At 41.6% G+C, this 27,474-nt stretch overlaps 1 protein-coding gene across 1 annotated transcript in view; it reads right to left on the bottom strand.

The window, feature by feature from the left end:
• The window catches only part of LOC124155462 (probable chitinase 10), a 160,567-nt gene extending 144,549 nt beyond the window's left edge, over positions 1 to 16,018 (bottom strand). Inside the window, exon 1 of the mRNA XM_046529296.1 lies at positions 15,736 to 16,018. Coding sequence (XP_046385252.1) covers positions 15,736 to 15,738 — 3 coding nt within the window. The 5' untranslated portion in view covers positions 15,739 to 16,018. The remainder of the gene's footprint in view (positions 1 to 15,735) is intronic.
• Positions 16,019 to 27,474: the final 11,456 nt, after the last annotated feature.

Below are 27,474 nucleotides of genomic sequence, written 5' to 3'. Positions count from 1 at the left end.
TGTTTAAAAGCACCATTTCCGATCGATACGTTCCTACCTCACGTTTGTTATCCGTAATTCTATATGATTGGAACTCTTTGAATGATGAGGAATAGAAGATAAATGTGTTTTTTTTTCCTCTAGTGGCTTTCATTCTGCTGTGTTTCAACGAAAGGAGGTGAAAGCGATAATCTTACTCTCTCGTCCAACAAGAAATCATAAAACCGGTAGGAAAGGTATTTTTGCTAACCTGACCTAACGTAATTTAAAAATAGAAGATAGATCAATCTCGGTATTTTGATAAATAAGCTTCTATGGCTTGGAAAATGCTTGAATGATGAATCGATACAGAGTGTTTGATGAAATTCTGTTAATAATGCAAGTGTAAAGAGCAGGAACTTGGTGATGTAAACCTTATCGAAGGAGATTTCCGCTGAGTATACGAGAGAGAAGTCTGTTCCTGGATGTGTAACTCTTGATTTGACCTTTTAACTCCTCACATAACGCGAAAAACCAACATCGAAGATAGCAAATTTGTGCCAACGCAAATCTCGAATGAAGGCCAAAGCCCAGCTGTACAATTACAGCCATGCGCAGTGAAAATGAATAGACTTGACGCTCATGGAGACTGATGATAGTGTTTCTCCCGGACGCTCTTACTCGAGGGGAGCCAGATGGCGCTTGGGGATGACCAGCAGCGCTCACATGAAGAGAAACGCACCTCCCGCACTCCTGCGATAATGGGCAGCCACGAATGACCTTTTCATGCATCGCATTTGCCTTTCCTTCTCCAAATCGCTTGGTCCCCATTAAACACTCATTCTCACGGAGCAAAAGATTACTCCAATAATTCAATATATTTCCATAAATGCTAAGTTTTTACGACTTTTTATTCAGAGCAACATTTGGGTTATAACAAAAATCAAAGATAATCTATTGGAATCTTGTATCTGCCTATGCTCGTCTGGTGAAAAGTTGAGTACGGTATATCGTGCAACTTAGGCAGAAAATGTTATGCGAATACGAATGTTTGTGATAAATATAAGTTCCGGAACGCAATTGGAAAATTTTGTTAATACCGTGATAGAAATCGCTAAATTCCAAATTGTCGTAGATGCTGCATAAATAAGATATTCGAGATGTGGTGACGTAAATTTGCACCAGTGCGCCTGACTGCGTTCAAAGTCACTTGTTTCATGTAGTTCTTTGGTGTGTTACAGTTATCCTTTCCGTATTCCCCTGCACAATCAGGCGTTGAAGTCTCCCGAGTGCGGAATTGGGATGGGGAGCGAAGTGTGGGAGGGAGGTGCCGTGGGAATGGAGGGCGGGCGCCAGAGCTTATTGGGCGGTTGACCCACTGCGTGCCACGCTGACCCACTGCCTTCCTTCCCCCCTCCAAAACCCTCCTCCTTCCCCCATCCCCCACTGCTTTCGCCCCGCGAGCGAAACCCCAGCTGCGGCCAAAGTGCTCCTCTTCACGCCCAAGAATAGCCACGTACTTGGTCCCGTGCGGTGTTGGACTAGAAGAGATCCTTAAGGACGGTCGATGGTAAAATAAAAGCGATAAATTAAATTTAGTACGTAGTGAAAAATTATATTCGCTGCACGGGGCATTTATATAATAAACAGCGTGCTCTGGATGTCCAAATGCCTCCTATGACTACTAAAGTACTCTCTCCGGTACTTCACCTCTCCGGGCCAGACAGTAATTCGGCGTTATAGGCAGCTGACAAGCGGGTATCTCGGCAATTTTGAGTTGCTTACTTCGTAGGTGAGCACAGTCCAACTCAGAAAATAGGGGAAGTAGTGCTTCCTGTGAGTGCCTCCCACGTCAATGGAAATGTGGACTATTGATAGAAAACAATACAGTACGGTAATGTAAGCTTAATTTTTCAATACTTTAGTCTTACTTCATGATAACACTTCAATTGCGTGTATGTATTATACTGTAGTGTATAATAAAATACATTATATACATGGATGTATACAGTAAAATATAACTTCTTCTGTTTAATTACGTCATTATTAGTGGTTTCCAGTAATCCAGCGTTTTCGGTAATCCAACAGTGCTCTGGTTCGATATTTGCCGGATTACCGAAAGACCACTCTATCAGGAAATTGCCGTACACGGTATAAAAATCGTGTTGATTCATTCCTTAGCTGTCTTGACGCCGTCTCCGAGGCAATTTATTCCCTGCCAATGCTAGCATTCATCATGAGATGTCTTCTTCCATGATTTACCCTTTGAATTAGTAAAGAGAGCAAGAAAAACGCAGAAAAAAATTACTTTCACACTTTACTTCCAAGCTAAATCAACATGCACTTTACCCATACTAATTTATCCGTTTGTTTACCCAGATCTTATCCCATTTTTTCTATGAGCGCTGCCATTGACCGTAGGACACTTTAATCTCAAGAGGAGTGCTCTCTTCGCCAAAGTGAATCGCTGTTAATATTTCCCCTTTTCGCTGATTTTTCTCCTCTTAACCGCTTTTAGCCAAGTGCATAGCCCAGTGACTAGGAGAGAGCATGGGGTCCCACGGGGGTCGAGCGCGTAGGTGAGGGGTCGCGTGATGCCCGCCGTGCGTGTCAGCGGCGGCCGCGAAGAAAGCGAGGTCACGCGCGCTGGCACATGCGATATCATCGGATGTCTATTTTCTCCCTCGTCGCCGAAAGGCCTCGCGTACCATGAGCGAGCATTCATTGCCTTTTGTTCGGGCATCCGGAAGCGACGTCCAACTTGCGAATAGACGTTCTTATTTTTGATCGCTTCCACACCAGTTGATGAGCCTTAGTGATCTGTTCTTAATTCAGTATCCAGGAAATTTCGGCCAACAGGAAATTTTCGCAGCCTTGGGAAAACAATGGAATTCGACGGGAGTTGGAACTGGATACTCTTGAAAATTTCCTCTGAAATCCAGAATTAGGCGTTTAAATCGTTGGCCATCTCCGAGAGCATGCTAATGGTCCTCTTAATTAGTATCTCTGGGATAATTTCCGTGAACAATGATACGTTTCGTTCGAATAACGAGTGCATCAGACCGTGGGAGGACTACAATATATTCGCTTCCCTAATTTGGTGCAGGCGAAAGCCTTTGTCTTTTGTCCTACTACCCATTTGCTCCCTCAGCGCTCTTCCTCCGCCGTTAACCTTTCCAGATTCTTGCTGTTTCCACAATCTCAGCTCCGCATCCTCCAATCATTCTGCTTAACCGACGCACAGCGGAATGGAGAGCCGCGATCTCGCGGACTTTCGCTCCACAAGCGGCATATACTATCCATGGATGTTTTAGCCAGCAGTTTCTGAATGGGCTGCGTTTTGGGAAGCGATTCTTCAACTATAGGCATCCAAGAAGGTTAGGATAGTTAGACTGGAGGCGATGGAGAATATCCCTCCGTCATTAAGGCGAGCTACCTCCAGCGGAACGTGAAGCGTTAGTTTCGAGAGAATTGATGCCCATTACCATGTTAAGCGATGAGCATCGATTTTTCTTCTTTTTTTATCCCATAGCTGCACTCTGCATCCACGCTGCCCGCTTCTACTTCCTAGACGCGTGCATCGCGAGGTTGTTTGATATCCACTGAAATCGGTCCATGCCAGACTTTATGCAATTCTAATCAAATCCTTCAAATAAATTGGACTTCCTCTGATCTATATAGTTTTGCTCTATCAAATCGCTCAACCATATTATTCATCTTTGTTTTGAAGTGCATAAGAGCTCTCCGCGGCTTTCAGAAATATACTTGATGTTCACGCGAACGACACATATCCCTGTTATCTTATTATCGCCTGATGGTACGAACATCGAGAGCGGAAATAGTGTTTCTTCCGCCGTCGCCTCTGAAAAAGCTACATTTCGTTGCATTATCTCCTAGAAGGGTCACGATAAAGCGTTGATGTCACTAGACAAAAGAGGAGCGGATTTCTTTGCAATCGATATTTCATTCGACTATCTTCACTGCTTCATGTCCGCCAACTTCTCTGCTATTGATTTTCCGTGGATTTCGTCTGTCACCGCGGCGGGTGCCAAGCACAACTTTGAAGTAATCGCCTTCGAAATGGTGCAGGGGCGGAAGGTGGGATCAAGGGGGGGGGCACTTTTCGCCGTGTTTTAATGCGAGTGCTTGGCGGGCAGCCCGACATTAAGGGAGACACGACCGCACGGCAAAGGAGTCCATGCGGGGAGGCACCGTAGAAGTTCTTGTTTCAATCGAAATGCGATTACTAATCACGATACAGATATCATAACATATCGGATCCCACTGCGATGTTATATTTTACTATCCTGTTAGGGATATTACTTCACTTCACTATCCTGTTAGGGATATTAAGGAAATCCAGTTATCTAACTCCTGATATCTAATTCCATTTAAGCTCAGAAATGTGCTCGAACGGCAACATATCAGTAGTATCCAACTCAATTTTTATTCCTTCGCGTAAATTAACAACGTGGTAGTATATAATATATTAATCAGAATTGACGACGATTTTCAGAGTAGTTTTAACTGTTTTCCACCCGTGCAAGCTTCCCCATAATGGCTCGCCGATGAGAATGGTAGCACTTCTCCTGGACATCTGAACATTGAGGAATGCGTCTGTTGTTGGGCGCCGTTAAAGATAAATCCGCCTCTGGGTACAGTCTCCGGCTATTCGACGCGTTTCACCTCCATAAAAAATCATTTGTAGAATCCGCCGGTGTTATGATCAATTGCGAGCGAATGACAGGAAAAATAAAACCGTGGGAGTATTAACCAGGGACGAGTTCCAAAGATTATTGGAGGAGGCGTCAGGCAACACAGACATGATCTTGATTGCATTTCATTTTCCCTTTCATACTTTTTTTACGTTTTATGTTTTGTCATTATTAGAATTGTGGCAATAAAAATGTTGAAGTGAACACGCTAAGTATGGAATGTTGCATTTGATCATGAACGAATTTTGCTTGCTTAAAACGTCCAGAAAACGAAGGGTTACAATTAGTGATATTGATGTAAATATGGTTATGAATTGGATTACCTCGAGGAGTGTCTTCAACTACGCAAAGGTGGGCGTGGGCCAATGACCGGACAATCGGAAAGGAGGGAGTCTTTGAACGAACGATCCGCCTTCAACACTGGGGGCGATTCCCCTCCTGGCTATTACACACAAACACACGCGGTGAATGCAGACAAGATAGATGGGCGTGGCCGCGTAGCAACTGAAAGCTCAGGCCAACCATAAGCATGGAATCGACGTCCTTGAGGAATGGTACCAATATTTGAACGGAATATTTGGCAGATGAATACTCCAAAATGTAACCCTTTTCCTCTGCATTTTATTTAGTCTACGGATTAAAACTCTACGCATGAACTCCATGCGCTCATCTCATCATCATCAAAATCTCTAAATATTCCCTCACATCCCCAAAATATCTCGAGTGTGTTTTCTTCACGCCGATGTAGAGCAATGCTCTGGGTGCTCTATCCATTAAATTTAATTAAAAGAGCCGTATTCTTAGTCGACCCTACATTACAAAAGTCCCCTACATGCGTTTCTCAGTCGATCCTACATAAGTGGTGGGGGGTGATTCCGTCGTCAAGTTCTCTGAGATGACGTAGATGATGGCTTAGCGCCAATTTTCCACTCTAGTGGCATAATGGGAACTAACTATGAAACTAAGTAAGAAAAGACGTCCGACAATTTTCGGGCGTATTATTAGGGAATCGGCTCAAGGTAAATAAACAATCGGTGTCGTCCTCCAGGTCGTGTAGGTACCTTAATTATCTCTACAAATACTCTCTTGTCGAGCCAAAAGTAGAACCTTATTGTCTTTAAATTACTTCAAAAGCGGTCTGTACAAGGTAATAATAATTAAGGAGCAAATATGATCATTGACGTGGTAACTTGACCGCTATATTGTAATTATTAGTTCAGTCAATTTTATAATTTATTTAACTAGGTGGCTATAATGTGGTAGTACTATTACCTTTCCGCTGTGTTACTATGCATTTTAAAATGGTTTGTGTGAGCTCGTCTCCTTCATATCCATTGTAACGTAGATCCTTAAATCGAAGTGATCAGCAAACGATATTTGGCCGCCATGTTTTTGTAGGGTGTAGGACTGGTTCGGCTACACTAAAGCCTCAAAACAGTTTCAAATCATAGCCTGATACCTGTTCTTCGACGAGAATATTCTAGATTTCATCTAAATAAAAATTTACTCGCTATGTCAAACTTAGCCGCATGATTCGAGCAATATTATCGATGCGATGTGTGCTGTGTGTTCGGGCGAGGGTGGAGGGGTGGTTTTGGGGGGGATTTGACCGCAGAGGCCAGTCAGTCGGTTTGTGATCGCTTCGCAGTGCGTTGAACCGGGGCGGAGCGGCAGTTACGCCACCAGCAGAGAGAGGTGGGCGGTGGTAAGAATGAGAGAGCATTGCTCCACTTACTTGCTAGCATCCGACCCCACCGCAGAGAGCGCAGACACGAAAACTCGCCCCTTCCACGCGCTGTGCCTTATCCCTCCTGCTATATTCACCGAATGGGTGGCCACCGTGCCGGAGAGACGTATGTACGGAAATGTGTACCTATATTAAGGTGCCCCTCGCTTGAGTTGCAATACGCCGTTTTCATTAAAATTCGGATTCATCGATTTTATTCCACGTAGTCAATTAATTATTATCGGCTCAATAGCACTGGCACTTCGGTAATTGATGCTGCCTTCATACCATTGGCTTTTTCCAATGTTCCTAACCCCTAAAATACAGTAACGATTCTCACTCTCTCGTCTAATTTGATAAATGACAAAAATTTAGAATCTTAATTTAGCAGATTCATTCAAGGCTTTTTAACTTTCTCCGCATCACCAGGTGCGCTAAATCCAATTGATTGGTCAAATATGCGGGAAGACTATTCGTGAAGAGAACTCACATCCATTTAGAGCCGAGAAAATAAGACTTATTTGCTATCCGAACTCACCTATTGTTTATTTTCCGAAAATACCTCTCAGTTTATTTATAATGCAAGTTTAACAGTTGCACAAAATAGAAACACAAGACGATTAACGAATCAGAATCAAAATTTCATTGACTATGCGATCCATATCATGCGATTTGTGTTATACATATGTAAATGAGGCACTGCCTCCCATCGCATCGAGAGGGCAGGCACTGAACTTCGAAATGCCGCCATCCGGAGTGATTGGACCGGATAATAAGCTTAGCTAATGGTGCAGCACACTCTGGTTCATCGTATTTATTACTCTCCATGCTAGCATGAAGGCGTCGTCATTACGGCACTTGTAACAACATCCTGTCGGTGATTTAAAAATGAACAGCGTCACAGACGCGAAATTCAAATTAGCAACGGGCCTCATCGGAAGACGACATTTGATTGTTTTGGCCTCATCCATCAGATCTGAGTTTCATGCAACGAAATAATGTGGCCACTAGGAGAGGTGAACGAACTTTAATGCTACGAAAACCAACCAGCATGGCAATAAGAGGGACACTAAAAGTTCTCATCCAATGAAGAAAAAAAACTCACTCCCTATGTACCGATCATAAAAGTCTTTTTTCGTGACACATTAATCGTGTAAAACTCTCGCTGACATCTCAAAATTTCAGGTTATGAACATAAGATCTTGTCAAAATACATTTTTTTTAAATTTCTAGAGAGAAATTGATGGGGTGACATTTTCAAATTTGAGATACAAGCAAACTACCGTGAATACCCGGAATATATATCATGATAAAAGCGTGGGTTTGTCACGAAAATAAGTAGTTATCGAAATTTTGCCCTGATCACCATTCGCTACTCGTCATCTGTATTTATTTCTTGGAATTCTTAAATTTACATTTTAAACGAACTGAGAGATTTTTTCGGAAAACTGTGTGAAGCTTTAGGCTTTGTTGGCGACCTAACGTCAGCTCGCTTCGTTTTCGCACAGCGTGGTATGGAGAGTATGGACATCGCATCGGATAATAGAGAGTAGCAGGGAGATTAGTGGTGGGAGGGCGTGGTGGCGGTGCCTGGTGGCGACGGGCGAAGACAGCTCCCCCACCTCCGCCATCGGATGGAGAGTTGAAGTGCTCGAGGGAAACGGTCTCTGCGGAACAGAAATCAGAGTGAGGGAGAGGAGCGAAGTAAAATTTGAGTGCGATTCTGTGGATGATGCACATCCGGAATTCTCAGCGAATATTCGCATCAAACGAAAAATTAAGGGCGCAAGCACGCCACTTCTTTCGGATTAGATGGCACGAGGTGGGATCCAACGATTTGATCGATCGGTTTTTCTTATTTATTGGAAAGTCCACCGAAATCGTTGGCCCATTAATGGCTGTAGCCAGGTTTCGCTTGCTTGGGGCCCTGGTCGCTTCTATAGCGTCGAGGGTTTTCCTGTCCCTCCCTTCCTTCGCTATCCCTATCCCAGGGGCGTCGTCGGGCTTCTATTGCGGCGGTACCTCTTTCCTTTTTCCTTCTTTTCCAAACTCCTCTCCGGGAGCGCGGGCGTATCAGTTAAGTTACTGGGCCCAGGCCCCGGTGTGTTGTAACCCTGAAAGAACCCCCCTTGGGTTCTCATTAGTGGCTCGAGGTGGCGAAATTTTTGTAATCAACGAATAATTTAAGCTCAATAATCAATGAGGGAAACATGTCAATGATTATGATTAGTGGACCACTGAACGAATTCAATGTTACGTACCTTCAAGTCACGATGCGATTTGGGGATCCGATCGGAAGAAGTGACGTTGAGTTGATTAAGGGATCCGAGTCAATCATTATTGGCGTTCAAATACTTACTTAACCCTCCAGTAAGCGTGCGATACTTTTGCATTAATCTCGGTGCTTATCACTGCGAGGGCTCGGCATTAGAGCTAATAAATCGCCATCGTTACGATTCAATTTCACCTACGGCTTGTTTGATGAAATTTCATAAAATCCAAGTAAAATACAGGAGCGATTTTGGGTTGAGATTGTGAGTTATAGCAGCAAAATAGAGTTCAAAATCCCATCCCAGGAAACTAGTTAACTCTTCTCAATCCTAATTTTACTCCATGGGTCACTAGCAGTGAAGTATCAAAACATGGGGAATTGCTATAATTTAAGAGATACAGCAGACATTGTACTTGATTTCTTTGAAATCCAGTCTTGCTACTTGATAGCAATGCTATTAACATTTTGTGAAACGATTCCATCGCTAAAATTCCATCATGTCGCTGAATATGAAACCTTTTTTTGTTTTATCTCCTGCACAAATCTTTCCGTGTGCTCGATAATTACGGTTTTAAATGAGCCGAGAGCCTGGGAGTAAGTGAGACAATGGAGGTCTAAACTTGAGAAATAAGTCCAATTCTCGCCGAGGCATAAGCCCTCGAATATCGCCTGGAAAATGGGCTGCCGCGGCGAATTAAGATCCTTTCTTTATGTTGCGGGGCTCGACCTTCATTCCGAAGGAGGGAAAACAATGGCCCTGCTGCGTGCTCGAGATCCTCGCGTGACGCTCGCCAAAAAAATCTGCGCACGAGAGAACCATCTTCTTTTTAAGGTCACGGGACGGGCCTTGAATTCATGCACCATTTAATGCCTGGAGCGGATTATGAGAAATCTTCGAGGGAGATACTCACAGGCAGAGGCGGCTTTTACATCCGCGAAAGTCAGCGACGAGCACCCAGGGTTTCTTCCGGGCTCTCCGATAGGGATTGATTAAAATACACAGGTATCAGCCATTTACGAAGGCTGGCTTACATCCTGATCACTTTTAATACCTCCATGCTCATCCATGCTGAATCTCACTGATAAAAGGCTGTTAAAAGTGCATGAAGGGAGCCATAATTTCCACCACCTACTTTGGTTGAGATTACCTCTCGCGCTAAACCCGTTCATTTGAAAATAATTGGACCGGAAAACAGCTGATATACAGCAGAGTGAATTCGAGAAAGAAGCTGGCTCCATCATAAGTTACGCCTTATATCATTATTGCTCTAGTTTTAAAATTTTTATAGTAGCTCAGCTTACGTCCACGTTTTCTCCCCATTGTTGGATATATTTGCGATTTTCTAGTTTCTTTGTCTCTCGATAGCTGATTTTTTTTCACATTGGAAATTATACAATTTGAAGAATGGACAGAGAACAAATCGTTTCCTACAAGTATTGTTATGCTATATCTTGATCATATTTGATCCTTATACCCTTGATAGCTCTTTCAGAATCTCTATATATTTTTACTTCTTTTATGAGAAAAATCCCGTAAAATTAGCGTCCACCATTTTGTGACGTAAGGACACCCAAATTCACTTAAAATTCTCTGAAATGAATTTAAAAATATATATGAAATATCATTTTAATAGTGAAGTATTTTTAGTCCATAAAAATACTACAAAAGCGTGAGCAGCTACATAAGATCCGAAAAGTTTTTCAAGAAAAATGAAAACCCCGGTACTTTGAAAAGTTTTGTCATGTTGACATGCCTGTAAGTAGACAACAGTCAATTGTTATCCCATTAATTGATTTTCAACTATTTTGAGTATTTTTGCGAAGTTGGAAGTACCCGCAAGGAAAACCGTCATTAGTAATTGTATCCACTTTTTTTCGATTTCAGCCCACAGTGCGATATCATTGATACTGTACGGGTATTTTGGTTTCAATTTTTCATTTACATCGATATTTTGTCACATCATCTTAAAATTTTGCATGGTTATATTGATGAAACAATACACGTTTTCTTTAATTTTTCGGCATTTTGTCGATAAGCTCATTGTCTCTTCGAATCCTAATTTATGACAAACTAGTTTTATTGAGAAATTTCGCTCTCCATTCCTCCAACTCATTCCTTTCGCTGTAAATGACACCGGATTCCGGGCGTTATTTTTCGCTTGATGTCCATTTCTGCTTTTCCACGTGTCCATGTATGCTTTCATATGAAAATAATTTCATGCGACGGTGCATAATGGTAATTAAGGAGTTTTACAGGCAGTTGTATGCACCTATCATTCATCAGAAACATTCTCGCCATTTCAGCCTCAAATTCTCTTTCGGAGCGGTCATTGACGTCAATAGCGCGTCGCCGGTTGGTTAGGAGAGGCAGTGGGACAGGGAATCGAACCCAAAGCAGTGGCGCCGACGATCCCTTCCGCTAACGAATCCGGCGTGGAGCGCGCTTCCGAAGTTCTGACGCGCGGGGTTGCTGACGGCGGCCGCCTGACAGGGAGGGGAATTTTCCTTGGGACTTATAACATTGCGTACAATCATTGCACTCAGCGTCTGCACGAGCAAGAGTGATTTTCGGCATCCACGCCTGCTACAAAAATATCGAAATGGCAAAGTCCGGGATCACGTTATCCCGTATGGGGCGGACTGACTTTTTCAGGCTAAAAACGACTGTGCTGGAAAATGTTACTTCGTTACAATACACATTTCCAGACTTACAACGAAAATTCTTCAAGTTTCACCATCAGATCTCGTTCAGATTTTTCTAGGTGATACGAAATGAGATGTAGTTTTGGTTTGGGTGCCAACGCTCAATACTGTTCGAAGCATAAAACAACGGAATGTACCAGGGAAACTCCTAATTTTATCGATACCTCCAATGCAAAAGCGCTCATCATTCATCCACCGAATCAAATCCGCTCATCTAGTAGTCCAACGATGTGAATGCGCTCAGCTGGCAGTAGGTGGAGCATAAACGCTCACCTCCGAAGGTTGGATAATTGGAGGTGAGCGTTTCTGCTCCGGCTACTGCCAGTTGAGCGCATTCGTATTGTTGGGCTACTAAAAGAGCGGATTTGATTCGGTGGGCGATTGTTGAGCGTTTTTGCAGTGTCATTATGCACTCCACAGCACAGTAATGCACCGGCAGTGCTCTACATCCTAGCTACAGAGTATAGGGGGCTCTTGTTGCTCTGAGAGTGGCATACAGTTAGGCGTTTTCCTCGTACTTTCCGTCACTTATACTTCGGAAAGTTTTGAGAATTGACGGCTGAAACAAAAAGTACACCTCATTTCGTATCACCTCGCAAAATTTGAACGAGATCTGATGGTGACACTTGAGGGGTCTCCCTTGATAGCTAAGGTTGTTAGTTAAGCTCCTACCCCTGGATACAGTCGTTGAAATCCCTCGCCGTGGAAACGCGAGAAACTCACGGTAGAGGAATAATTAAAACCTGACTTGCTTTTTTCCGTCATTTTGTGCATACTATTCCATCATTTTACTGTGCTTAGTATTTTTATCTCTTCGTTCTGCGTCACACTGAGATTGCGCTTTGTGGTTCTGTGTCACACTAAACATCCGCTGCCGAGGTTCGTCGTGATTATGGCGTTGGATGACTGAATATCCGATTTGTATACGGTTTGATACCTCTATCTTCGGAATAATCATTCGCCCGTCCACCATCTTCCTGTTTTTGTAACAACGATGCTAACGAAACTTCTCCCCACTCGAGATAAATTTGGTAATAGATCGTTAAATTTATTACTTTTATTATTTAAGCATTTTGCTCAATTTTAGGCCATACCAGACTCTACGACCGAGTTTGAGTTAAAATTTGGAATTGCTAATTTCTGAATACAGAACAGCTAACATCAAATATTTTATCCATCAGAACCAAACTTAGAATTTATAAAACCATAATATGACCTATCTTTCTACATGGATCTGAATCATGGGTTATCGACAAAAGAACGGAAAAGAAATTGTCTTTGAAAATAAAGTGTTTAGGAAAGTTTTTGGACCAACAAGAGAGAATGGGGCCTAGAATAGAAAACACAACAGAACGACTTTTGGAAGATACAAAGTTTCTTTCATTATTAAAACACAACAGGGAATTCAGGGACCTTTTCGACTCGCCAGACGTAGTAGCCGAAGCTAAGAGCCGCAGATTGCGATGGGCAGGACACATCATGCGAAGAGAGCAAGAGGCCCTAGTAAAACAAGTCTGGGCAGAAAACCCTGATGGAAGACGACCTCCAGGAAGACCGAGAAAAAGATGGAAGGATGCGGTGGTGATTGATATGGGGAAAATGGGAGTCAGCGAGGCGGATGCAGAAGTTAGAAGGAGTTGGCGGCAAACAGTTGGCGAGGCTAAATACCATTTGGAGTATAAAGTTTTATTATTAAAATAAAAGGGTAAAAGAGGGTACAAATCAATCGGAAATTAAACCTGGGAATACAAGTTCTTAAATACCTACGTAATGAAACAATGCTTATGCTGATTTTCCCAACATTCATTGTGCTCCATTTCGATACCTAATCTGAATCTCGAACATAACGCTGTGGCTGTTGACTGGTTAGCGATTGAGTTCCCCTATCAATCATTCACTGAAGAAAATACCAATGACTTCCAACGATTTTGTAATCCCAACTCCTTCGTCCACGATAATTTACGCGTAGGCTGCCGAAAGCATGACTGTATGAAATGCGATTAGATACAATCGAGTTGAGGCTGAAAGCTGTTCTCTTTCACTCACAGATTGCATTCGTTTTGAAAGAAAAGGAGATGGCTATCAAACGTACATTTTATTTGTGAAATCTCGACCTTGGCCAGAAAAAGAGAGACTCTTGCTATAATTCCTGATCACGGAAAAATTCAGGCATTTATTTTCAAGACCGTAATTTAAATGGTAGCTTCAATGGTGAACACCCTTTGAAGTCTCCTCGCGTAGTGATGCTGCATCATAAAAAACTATTTAAATTTAATTCAATCTAAAGTGCTGCTATTATCTAAAGGTTCTTATTGGTGTTAAGAGTTAGTTAACAGTGCCTTAGCTCTGTGTGGCGTAAATATCACTACTGTTGACTGCAAAAATACGTTAAGTATTGGTATAAAGTATCTCGTAAGATATTTTATGCTGGACTCTTAACTATGCGTAGTATTACTACATACTGAGAATACAAAGCTATTTGGTGTTTCCTTAGCATGTTTATTGAAATTACTTAAATGGACTATTAATAAACTCCGTTAAGTACGCATTGAAATGTAGGTTCTTATTGTTTATGATTATACCTGTATAAACTCATTCGAGGCTTAAGTTCGGAACATCTCTAAGGATGTAAATAATGGCCATTAATTGCAAGTATGGAATGTATTTGTGCACGAAAAGTCGGAATAGGAAGCTTAACATTTTTTGGATAGGAAATGATTATTTATGGTAAGCTAAATAAATTCGTATAACAAAGTTATCTCTCGGTTATCGGCGAGTTATGACACAAATGAAACTAGTGTACGTATTCGTTTGATGAATTTTTTTACACGTTTGAGATGGAATTTTATAGTTGCTACTTAAGTTCTCGATATTAGTTCCTGTGGGAAGTCTTTTTCTGAGAACGAATCCTTTGGGCTACGCAAACCGCATTAATATTCCGGCTTCGTTTCACTGGGAGGGAAGGCACTTCATATTTCTGGTACGTGCACCTATTCATAAATCCGAGTGGGAAGTGGAAAAAGAGAGTCGGCATACAGAAGAGGGATCCGCTGCCTCGACGTGCTCCCTTCCCTCCGCCCAGTACACGTCAACAGAAATGCCGCGGAGAGATTTAGGCGAGCCACCACCACGCATACGCCACATGCGCAAGGATCAAAACAATTAATTACTCGATTAAAAAAGCAAGTGGATGCTTATCTTGGACATTAATGTGGAATATTTTCGGAATCGGAGCTATATTGAATAGTTCACTGCTCTCTACGGAAACTTAAGAACGAATATAAATGACATTCGTTCATGAGCTAAAAACATTTCCCGAAAGCCGTTAATTCCAATTTTACTTCACATTTTCTCCTATTTTACGCGCTTCCGTGACATTTATTACGTATTATGGAATCATGTTGGCCTATAACCATTTGTATAAAATAAAAATGACGATATATACCGTGTGGCATCATCACTAAGTTTTATGCCAAAATTTGATAAAAAAAATAGACTATATGGCTGTTACTGTTTCCAAGGTCTTAACACTGGGCGCAAGATAATTCATTAAATCGGTTTTTAAACATGATTGTTGGTTCGAATAGGCGAGGTCGGAACTCAACTCTGACAGACTCAAGTAGGGGTGTGAATCTCATCCATTGGAGTCCGGGGAGTCAGTTGCTCTCCCTGGACCGCGAGATAAAGACCACCGTGCTCTGAATGCATTGAATCGCTCCGCGCGGAGTGGTTCGTTTTATTGTGGTTAGCTCCAGTTAGGGTAGTTTACGGTCTTGCCCAAAAATCACGTCAGCACTCCCAATGTAGATATCCACTTCCCGCCTCCTCATTGCAACCTGTTCTGTGCGGACACTCGGGATTTAGGGACGTGGATTTGCATATGCATCCCGGAAATGGACATTTGCACCGTCAATGGCAATCTTTGCTCGAGAATTGGAGTATGAACAAAAATCCTCTCACAAAGACGGATGTTTTAGTTGAATTATTATTGATAATGTAATAATAAGCGTTAAGGCTCCCCTTTCCTCCACAAATGATTATATTAAGTAAATTCTTTGTAGAAATTCGAGTGTTTTTATACTTTTCCAAAAGTGAAAATTTAAAGGCATTCGCTCGTCGTGAGCTTAAACGCTATCTTTGTCTTTTCCGACCTTCCGACTAGCAGAGAAAACGACCTACTTAACCCTTTAACTACCACGTATTCCCGAATTGAGGTGTTAAACAATAAGAGAGTGTGAAGTTTCAACTAAACTTCTCTCAGATCAGGATCTTTATTCGGCGTGTGCGTATGGAATATTCGCAAATTTGATGACTGCACTGTGAGCTAGTTAATAAGAGTTCATTGGAAGGCAATTACTCACCATTTTGAAGCGAAGTTGGTTTCCTCGGTAGTGGGAACAGCGCACACACAACACAGAAGCACTTGTCTCCAAAGTCTGTATGAATTCCGAGAGTGAGAGATAAAGAGTTAAAAGAGTATGAGAGCGTCCTTCCTCGCTTGTTCACGGCACTGGAATAGTCCTGCGCTGGCCCGCACGAGACGGACACACACTTTCGCTGTGGCTGCCTTCTTGAAGGCCGAAGGCGGGTACAGAGAGCAAGAGAGAGAGAGATACTTGTCTGCTTGCGAGTGCAAGGTAGCTGACTGAGTGACTGAGTGACCCAGCATCGCGACCACCACCACCGGGAGGAAACGACGGAGGGGGGGGTTGGGGTTCTCCCCTCCAACAACCCCTCCCTCACACCCCACCCCCCGAGATCAACAGGTGGAGGCAGGGAACCCCAACCACTCTCTCTCTCCCTCCCCTTAAAGCGCCCCCCACCCCAACCTTCCGTCCAATGAGGGGAGAGGCCCGGGAAACGGGGACGTCGAGGCAGGCTGACGGCGCCCCCCCTTCCCCTCCCCCCTCCCCCACCTCACTTTCCCTCTCTCGTCCCCAGCATCTCTGCTCCGAGATAGAAGGAGGCGATTTATCCATCTGCAGAAATCCGCAATCGCAGGATTCTCATCTTCGTTTGAGCACAAAAATCCACTGTTACATTTTCTTTTTTTTACACTGATTTTTTTTAAGTTTTGAAAAAGAAGAAAAGAGCCTTGTGTAACAAGGCACTGGAATTAAAATTATGGAAGATATTGGTGAAATGCTATGTGTGGATTTGAGACTTGGACGATGGGGAAGAGAGACCGGGACAGGATTGGGGCGTTTGAGATGTGGGTTTGGAGGAAGATGGAGGGAATACGGTGGACGGATCGAGTAAAGAATGAGCAAGTGTTGAACAGGGTAGATGAGGAAAGAACGTTGATGGACAAAATAAGTCAAAGGAAGGGTGACTGGCTGGGACATTTGATGAGAGAGAATGGCATTTTGAAGGTAGCTTTGGAGGGAACGGTGGAAGGGGTCAGAAGAAGGGGAAGGAGAAGGCTCAAGTTTATTGACAACTTAAAAATAGGAATGGAGACTTGAAGGAGATGGCCGGAGACAGGAGGGAATGGAGAGGGAGCATTGGCGCGGGGGACCTGCCGACGGGCAGAACACCACAAGATGATGATGACTTTTTGAATCTGCACTCCATTTCATGTAGCTGTCATGTTATTTTAGTGGTCGCGCGTAATTATTTGAGCATAAACTTATGGTCGGCCTTCAAGTGCTCAAGCTGTTGGATTTCCGGGTTTCCCTACGTTGCGTCCTGGCAGCCCACTGCTCCGTTGGCGTCTCTCAGCTGCACTGAATTGACATTTGTGGACGGAGAAGGTCTGTTTGGGAGACCCACGACTACGTCGGATTGCCAGCAATACAAGTGATGCAGCTGGAATCGTGACACGTATCCACAGCGGCAGGAATCTGTCTGATTAGTTGCTCTCTTTCCCGTATGGTGCACTCGCAGTGCTTGGTCGCCAATTATAATCTGTCGTCGCTTGTATTGAGGTTGAAAAATGAAGAGACCCGTATTGTTCCATGTTTCTATCCGCCGCCTGCTTCCCGAGATATTTGAAACGACTAAACGGTACTAAATGCTTCGGCGAATAAATTGATGGTATCTCGAGCTAGGACTCGTGTGGTTCGTTTTTCTTTATACTCTTGCCTCATCCCGAGCTGGTCACCTGCTCTTAGCCATTTCTCCCAGGGCCTTGTAGTGGGGACTCGTGTGGTTCGTTGTTGTTTACACTCTAACCTCATTCCGAAGGGTTCTCCTGCTGTTACTCAGCCACTCCTCCCTCGTCCTTGTGCTAGGGACTCGTGTGGTTCGTTCATGAGAAGTGGACGGTAATTTTTTCGTTTGCTCATTTTTTTGCCCAAAGATTAGCTTTTTAGGAGGAATATCACTCATTCGAAAGGTATGAGCTATTTTCCTTCAGCTATTTGTGCTGTCATGCAGCGTCCGATTTCATTTGCTTTTCGGTCGTTAGTGTCACTGATACCGTCCGCTCATCTTTAGAAGATTTCTCTCGAAATAAATATATACACTTCCCAGGATTCGCTCTTTGCTAGTGTTTTATATTATTCCATGTTGTTGCCAGATTTGCTATACCACCTAAACCAAGAGAAGCGTGAATTATCACCATTCACTCCAACATTCTCTTTCAATATAGTCAGCTATGCACTCACCAGGGTCTAATGGAGTAAGCTCTACGATTTATTATTTAAGTATTCCTCCCTGAAATTCAATTTAAAGGTTACCTCTCAAATTTTACCAATAATTTTAATGTACTCCTTTTACCACAGGTTAAAATTTTAGTTGCGAAATCAATGATGGATACGATTTCAAAATATCCAAGAGTAATTTTTAATTCGTGTGGAGGAAGAATGGCATGAACAGTTGCTCGCAAACGGGGCGAGAGATTCATTCGAATGGAAACATCTTTGAGATTCTTCGTGTGAACTGAGTGGGGATGATACTTAGGTGCACATTACCGACCCAAATTGGGTCAGCTACCAATGACGTTTCAAGACATATGGTTTTTACTGGAATCGCACCAGAGGAGCAGAGGCCAAGATAATTATTCACTTATCCTCGGGCCTCGACATAACATAATATTATACGTATTTTTGGACAGTGCTTTGTTTCAGGAAGACTACCCACATAGCATGTAAGCTTATGTCAAGTTTGATGTTCCCTTGCCATGCCAAGGTTGAATTTTTCAAGCCTGTGTCCAGCCTATGTCAAGCTACCCAAATTGATTTTACCTTGCCATGTCAAGGTTGAAATATTTTCTTGTCAGAAAACTCAGTCACAGCTCACCTTCAAGCAGGGATGAGAATTGCTTAGATTTACAAATATATTTTCTGGTATTAATATCCCACTTAAGACACTGCCCCCAAAAGGCGCCTTGAGGGTGCCTATAGCAGGCACCACAATGAATTTTTTTTTACACAATTTCTATACAGGATGTGAACAAATAAAGTATTACTGCTCGTATGAAAAGTGTATGTTTATTAGTCTCTTTATAAGCATCACGTACATAATATATTAATCAATAATTATCCAAATATGGATGTGTAACATTTAATAGCGAAAGTTTTATCTATGATAACATTCTTTTGTAAATATTTCCTTATTAGTATCGGTCGGAAATGCGCCCTCTAAAACGATATTGTGTGTTCAGAATACGAAAGTTAGGAGTTATAGGAAAATTACCGTGAACGTTTTAAACGCTTCAATGAATTCGGTTTCCACTTTAGATATGCATGTCGTTGGAGAAAATATCGGCTGGTAGGGCAAACGATGAACAGTAATGGATTATTTTTAATGAAAATAAATTGACGAGGGGAGTATTCATAAGCGGTAAATCTGTTATTAATTATATTAATAAAATCTCGTTATAATTATTTTCGATATTAAGATAAATATCTAGTAATGATAATCCGTTAGATTACTACCACTAAAACCTATTTCATTTACCAGCATAAAATTTTGATGAAATAATTAAATGATAATTGTCATCAATTTTAATTGCTGGAAAATAACAGGTTAATGGTAATTCTTTGGTTTATAAGTTTTTGGAAAATTATTAGAAGTCACTATTCGATTCTTAGGAATAAAAAATATCCCAGAGCTGGTAATTAATTTTCTATTGGCCGTTGTCGTGGTACTAAACTACTAATTAAGATATGTTTCTGAAAGATTGTTTAGAGAAATGCTTGGTGTTATGCAAGCACTTTAAATCATTGAAAAATACCAGGATTTAGTTAAATTTTAACTTCCAATTTGATATTAAATTTTAATTGCCTGTTTTTTACTGGTATGGAAAGCAAATACTTTTTAAATTATGGCTATCTTTTGATTGAAAATAGGTCAATAGACGAAATATTTTAGTGTCCTAGGCATCCATGAACAAGTTTCATTTTCAGGTTTAACTTTGTGTTTAGTTCCGCCCAGTACATATTTTACAATATTAAAAAAATTGGTAATTTCGTAATTCGACGCGATGAGAGAAGATTTCAATTCAGGAGACAGCATTCCAATTTCGCTTCAAACATTCTGGTTTCGAAAACTAGGAAGCGATGAGGCATCCATGACGATACGTAAGTAATTGGTAATCAGCGCGCAGAGCAGTTCGAGTCGAATGCGCCACTCTATGAAGCAACAGAGAGAAGTGGTCGCCATTTGACTTTCTAGACACACATCTTACTCGCGACAGAATATTCCGCGAATAATTACAGTGATTTTTGTCGCCAAAGATCGGTTGAAAATTGTGATTCGTCCGCAATCCCTCGAAGATTAATGTGGACACGGTGCGAGGGCTCGATGCATCGCGGTGCTGGTGGAAAAGTGGTCATCTTTATAATGCGCGAAGTTAGATTTCGTATTCGTATTGCCTTGATGCAACTGTTGATTTAATCAGTCTTATGGCTTTGCCGAAAAAAACAATCTTTCATTCCAAGGTTGTTTGAACCTTTCCTATATATTTCACTCCCTCATTGATTCTAAGTGAAGGTTGTTGAGAATGGCCGAGGCCAAAGCTCACCCTAGGGTAAACCACAGGTGTATGCATTTTAGGATGGGGGCCAGTGCCTTTCCCTTGGCCTCCTCGCACTTTGGCGATTTATATCGTGGGTGTTCAAGGACTTCACCGGAGGCTCGAACACGGGACCCTCCAGTCTGCAGCTGAGAGGTATGCTCACATTGCTACCACGATCTAACCCCCTCGGAACTTTCTAGTAACACAATTTCTCCGTCTACCTGCCCAACGTCTGCAGATTTTAATGTTATCAAGATCATTTACATCAAAATACTACCCCGCAAGCCGCTTAAAATGATGTATGGCAGGGGGTGTTAGGACTCTAGCCTTTTACATATAAATATCAGATGCTCAAACAGAATTGCGACTAGCATTTATTGAAGTCCTTTATGGTTCGCGGGGAAAAGAAATTCGCATATCTATTCGTTCGGCAAAATATCTCTCTTAATGTATCGCTCCTTCGGAAGTGGAAATGCGGTGGGGATCTAATATGATGTCCTTCGTGTCGCTTTTAATGATATCTATTCTCAATTTCTCAAGCAATCTAAGCCCAACGCCCGGCCTAGGAGTCTCCGGCCTATTTCGTTTAACAATTGGGTAACGCTTTCTGTGCACCGTGAAGTACTTTGTGCGTCATTTTATTGAATAAATACAATAGGCATTAAATCTTGCTTAAATGATCAGTGTCACTTCGTTATTATTCTACTTAAGTGGTAATTAATTTAAAAAATATCTGTAAAAACCGCTTCAGTTACAAGTTTCAATTTCCAACCAATCCGTCCAGTGGAGCAATTTCGTTTGGGGGGGGTCCAAAACCAGGGGGGGGGAATTTTTTTTAAAAACAATGCTCTATGTAATGGATTTTAAACTAATTTTAACACTTTTCATAATATTAATAACTTTATTTATTAAAAAAATATTTAGTAAATTCATGATTTTTTAATATTTTCTTTTCTTTTATGAAGGAAAATAAGTGTGTTTTTATATTTGTGGTGGGGGGGTTCGGACCCCCCGCACCCCTCCCTGGCTACGCCACTGAAACCGTCACAGTCCCCTTTTCACAAACTCCTAGAGTCGCCCGAACAGCGTCTTAATCATCTTAGAATACCCTTTTTTAGTTGTATAATACAACCAGTGAAAATCGTCATCCTGAGTACATCCTCTCCCCGTCGTCCTCATTACTTCCATCCATTGATGCGTTCCCGTCGTTCGTTTCACGCGAATGCATTGACTTCAATGGAAGGAAGCGCATCGAGTAATGGTCGCGAGACGCCCTTTCGGAGATGTTATTCTTGCGGTACCGTGGCCTCACATACCAGCCTCTGTCTTAACGTCGGGAAATATATTGCTTTTTCGAGGTCTTCCTGCCGCACCACTTCCTCGTATACACGAATCAAATCACTCACCAACATTATCCCGTCCGCTTACATTTTTTTTCATCACGAGCTGAACGGACAGCAAGGTCGCCAGGGTATATTGGGTCGCTTGAAAAGAAATGGAGCATCCCGACTCCCAATTCGAGTGATAAGTGATTTGGACACTTTCGTACACAATCCCTGTATGTTTTTCTTAACTTCAGAGATTGGTCGGCAAAAGGGTAGTTTCATTCATCAAAGGAAACGAAATGCATTGATTGCGATTCGTTACCCACCATTAGTGTATTCATAATATACAAATTATTTGCTTTTAGAAATCCCAGTTTAGACGAATGGCAATTGTCAATTTTAACCTCATTTGAAAAACGCCAGATTAGCGCCCATGCGATGCCACTCCACGTGACGTCACAGGGACCTAGTTTCTATACGAGTAGATATGAGTTTTACATCGCCTGAGATTACCAATGCACGCACAAGGCACAGAGCTCAGGGAAATATCTCTTAATAATTACCTATTAAAACTGGCTGAGGTTGGAAAGTTTCCTTCGTTTGATAGGGTATTAATAATCCTTATTTAAGTCAAGCGTTACCTGCTAGCAGGGTACTCTGCTATCTGTTAGCAGCCTGCATCGCAGCGGCGCACATGTCCTCGCCCCAAGGTCACCTCACACAGCGAAAGTGGGAACCAGAATGACGTCACACGGGCTTTTCCCAGCATTCATACTTAGCCGTCGCGTTTTCACGCGCTTGAAAATTTTCACTTTTCATTTAATCGCAAAAAATATATATCGTCATTTAAAAATCTAAAAGTTTAAAATTCGTACTCCAGGAGTAATAATCTTTCGATTTAGGCAATAAAACATAATAGGAAACCACTCTAATGTTGATTGCCCAGGGGAAGTAACTGGCCTTTTTACCAGGATCGTAGTTAGTCTTTACTCCGCTAAGCAGGAAGCTGCTGATGTTCTTCTCATATTATTAAGGAACCCAGAATCCTTCTTTGGCCATTATTATTATTCTTCGTCGATTTTTAAATGACTTTGTTGTAAGTATTAATTTTTGTTGGTCTTCTGCGTCTCAGAGTTCCTGCAGACTCTAGTTTACTTTACTCGCAATATGACAATTTTCTCCTCTGTAAAACATGCAGTTATTCCCTGATAATCGTATTCCTTTTATCCCTCAACATGCTAAGCAGCGTAACAATCAATCCCTAAACAGAATACGCCCTGATCGAAGCAGTGTTGATTATCGATAGACGGTATTCATTTATGCTACGATTTGAGAAGTCCCACGTTGTAATCCGCAAATTTTCTACTGCTCTTTCCATGCCAAATCACACGGATTTTTGCACCGTTTACTATCGTGTTAATTCATAATTCATGAAGCTGCTGGAGCGGTCTGCTTTGCACTTATCTTGATCGGAATGCCATTTCCCGAGGCGAGAAAAATCCATTCATCCATATTAAAAATGGCCAGTCCCTTTTGTTGACTTGGAAACTAACGCCAAGGCATTGTCTTCCACCTCCAGTGGCCTCAGCTTCGGAAATGAAGATTTATAAGTAATTAAGGGCAGTAATTGCGGTCGGCAAAACCGAATTTTGAAAGCCGGGCGTTCGTGGCGTAACCTTGTGCGCGGAGCGACGACTTCATTGTTCTGCTAATCGAGGGCGAGAATCGTGTTTTGGGGGAAGGGGTGCGTGAGAAATGTCATTGAAATCGAGGATTGAGACAGAGTATTTGCGAAAATGGAAGAGACCATTCTCCCCACCCCTCCACACACCCCCGAGACCCTGGTCGCCTCGTTTCTCACCGCTGACCCTCTTTTGGAACCCTTTTGTACAATAATTGGATGTTATTATATCAAATACTTTCAGATGCGGGTACATATAATGAAGTTGATTAAGAAAATTAACAGTAAAGTTTATCTTTGATTCATTCCACGGAGATGAAACCTCCCGTGAGATCATTAGGGTGATATTGCAGAACAAGAATTCTCGGGTACCTGGAGATGAGATCGTTAGAGAGTTTCTCTAATCTACTTTTGCCTCTAATCTACTTTACTCGCAACTTGAAAATTTTCTCCACTGAAAACATGCGGTTATTACTTCATAACTGAAGTCTATTTTTCCTCGACATACTAATTAGCGTAGCAATTAATTCCTAACCCTAATCAATCCCTAATGTCTTTCCGAGGCAGTAAAAGCTGATGGCGATTTTAGGCGGCTCATAAACTTTTGATTTTCAAATGTTAGCATTGCATGTGGTTATGAGTATTTGAAGACATGACTCAAACTTGCATTTGCATTCTCCTTCACGGCAATTCCAAATTTAAGGAAAACCAGTGGGTTCGTTCTCCAATTTTTCCATTTTTTTGTTTATTGGGATAGATTTAGTTAAAATTAAAAAATAGAAATTTTAAAACTCAAACTTGCAATTGCATTCTCTTTCACGGCAATTCCAAATTTAAGGAAAACCAGTGGGTTCGTTCACCAATTTTTTCCATTTTTTTGTTTATTGGGATAGATTTAGTTAAAATTAAAAAATAGAAATTTTAAAACTCAAACTTGCAATTGCATTCTCTTTCACGGCAATTCCAAATTTAAGGAAAACCAGTGGGTTCGTTCACCAATTTTTTTCCATTTTTTTGTTTATTGGGATAGATTTAGTTAAAATTAAAAAATAGAAATTTTAAAACTCAAACTTGCAATTGCATTCTCTTTCACGGCAATTCCAAATTTAAGGAAAACCAGTGGGTTCGTTCACCAATTGTTCCATTTGTTTGTTTATTGGGATAGATTTCGTAAAATAAATAGATCCGGACTCTTCCGTTTTCCGAACCCCCGCACAGTGGGGCCAAATTCGGAGAAAGTCGGCAAAATATCAAGGACTTGTCTGATTTACATAAAAATTCATATGATTGCATATTATGGGCTGGTAATTAGGAATATGCAATTAAATTTTAAGAAAAGGAAAAGCGGAAAAATTATAAACAAATTAAAAAATTTGCATTGAACTTTTAATGTTTTTTTTACTGAGAACGGAAATAATATCATATAATAACCTAGAGAATAACACGTGGACATTTATAATCACATTTATATGTTTATAAATTTTATAAATATTGTTTTACAAGACAAATAATAGTTTAAGGTATAAAAATTCAACTTCCAATATAGCTTTCACTACATAAATTTTAAGTAAAATATCAAATTGATCACTTCTTAATACAGATAATACCCTTTTTCAAAATAAATTCTAATATTAACAAGTTAAACGCTAAACAAATTCTTAAACATATATCAGAAAAAAATTTGATTCACTTTGAATTTGTATTAATCGCTGTCTTCGCTTTCACTGTCCGTTGTAGATCTGCTAACACTCTGAAGAAGAGCGCAGACATCCGGTTTTAGACTTCCATTCTTTCTCGGAGGTAATGGCCGCAAGGATGAGATAAGTGGATCTGACGATACCATTAAAATGTTGAAAAGATCTCTATTAATATCTTCTCTGGAGATTTTTCTGCATCTTTTTTCCCGGAATCTCCTGAAATCTTTATTGCGCGCCTCCATAGCCTCTTCACTTAACATTCCGATGGGAAGAAGTGCAACTGCTATTACATCCGAACCATGAATTAATATTCGGTGAACTGATGCGGGCATTAGATACCATGGGTAGAGACGGGCACAGTGCCTAGCTGTATGAATTGCATACTTTTGGAATGCTTGCACATTAACAGCGTAACCACAGGAGAGACTTCGTGGGATTGTGTCACACCGGCTAATTAGTTCCTCATCTAATTCAGTTACTGCGGCTGACTTTGAAGCGTTCAGGAAGAAACGACTCGCAGCATTTCCGTCGTTACTATTGCCGCTACCTTGCTTGACGATGTCTACTAGAAGACCCGTCTCAGACTTGAACTTTTTTGAATTTCAATTTTCCTTCTCTGTATTAGGTCTTTAGTATCTGTAGTTTTTTTTCATGCTAGAGTCTCTAACCGGTAGCTAACGCGTAAAAGCCATTCAAAGAATCGAATATAGGTATGCAGAGTTGAAAGTCCATATCGAAACGATTCTGTATTAAATCCCCTTTCCAGAACTTTGTCGATGTTGTTCATTTCCCGGGGGAATGCACCACAAAGGCAGCACCGTTGAGACGAAGTGTGTGTAATGGCGTTGCATACCTTACGGTCAATCATTGACATTATCATTGTATGGCGTACTTGAATAGGACCACAACTCGGTATGACAACATTCTAAGGTTCTAGTCCATCAATTTGTGTCTGAACGTTTTGCTGTTCATTAAGTATTGTTTCCTTATTTTCTTTTTTAAACTCTGGCTTTAAAATCCTGCAATACCTTGTAGATGAAAGGCGAACATTCTGCCACACCACTACCTTTGCACTATTGTCTTCTTTGTAGTACAACTGAAGAGGGACGACACACGTCATTATAAGAACACTGTCGATAAAGTTGTCTTTAGAGACCTGTTTGTACATAGATTGGGAGCTGCTACTATCAAGCCCCCACTTGCAGATCAAATGTAAATTTTGGAGAACGATGGGAGAAAGGGTCTCCATAACGTCCGCTTGCAGCATGGCGATTCTGGAAACAGTTATGTCAAGTAAGGCCTGTACGTTAACTTCAGCCTTACGTTCAGTGATTATGACCGCAGTGTTGCACGGATAACAATTCTGTTTGGCTAAAAGGAACTTCTTATAAGAGGGATATAAATCTGATCCCCTTTCTATCGCCTGCGATCGTAAGGTTTGATATGATTTGCGAGACAAATCGGCTTCAATCATGCGAGCAAGGGCTTCTTCAGGGGAGTATGGATGGATGAACTTACTCTCTTTCGACTGAGACTTTTTCCAAGCATTTACTATTTTTGATGCTTGAGTGGGAGTAGAGTGGAGAGCTTCTTTCACCAGTCCAGCCTCTGCATCCCTGCCTTGAGCACGGAGAGCCTTTTCGGTCGCAAAAGTTAGGGCCGGTGTACTCGTAGTTGCCGTCATTTCCTCCACCATTCTCATCTTACTGCGGTAGCTACTCTCCTCAAAGCCTCTTCTTGGCCGACCGCTGCCTGCAAAAATTTAATCAGCAATTTGATTGAACATACAAATACATTAAAGTGTGCAACAGTACTAGTAATATATCGATCAAAATATTTTAATTAGAATCTAAATAAAAAATTATTACGTTGAAAATATTATAAATACCTGAAGTTTTTGTGGTCGTTTTTGTAGTTCCAGGAATATTAATTACAATTTTCGCATCCAGCCAATCTCCATGGTAGCGAAGAAAGTCCTTTTCAATGCGGTGAGATTCCATCCATTTCTTTCGCACTTCCCCACAAAGCCGCCGCACCGTCCTTTTCATTTTCTCCTCTATCACATTGTCTTTGGGAAAACCAAATACTTCATCCAAATGAAGATACACACGCTGGTAACGTTCTTCCCATGGAAGACGTTTTTCCGTCATCAACAGCTTATGTAACTCATGCCTCGATATCGTTAACATAACCACGAGCACGTTTTAGAACACCGGAGAACCCTACTACCACTGGCCCTATCTATCTCAATCACCAGCGAAAAAGTAATGGACAAAATCTTCTCGGTGGCGATATGTGAGAGGTTTTGTTGCTGCCTATACCGCGGCGCGCGCCGCGGAGCGCTTACCAAAGTAATACATAGTTGCACTCTAAAGCAATTATCTCAAAAACCTGCGCGAACCAGCACCCAATTTTTTTCTGGCTCTTCGAGCACA

This window comes from Ischnura elegans, chromosome 1 (genome assembly GCF_921293095.1).
Source record: "Ischnura elegans chromosome 1, ioIscEleg1.1, whole genome shotgun sequence".
Classification (NCBI taxonomy): domain Eukaryota; kingdom Metazoa; phylum Arthropoda; class Insecta; order Odonata; family Coenagrionidae; genus Ischnura; species Ischnura elegans.
Note: the sequence above shows the minus strand (reverse complement) of the source record. Positions and strands in the feature narration are given on the sequence as shown.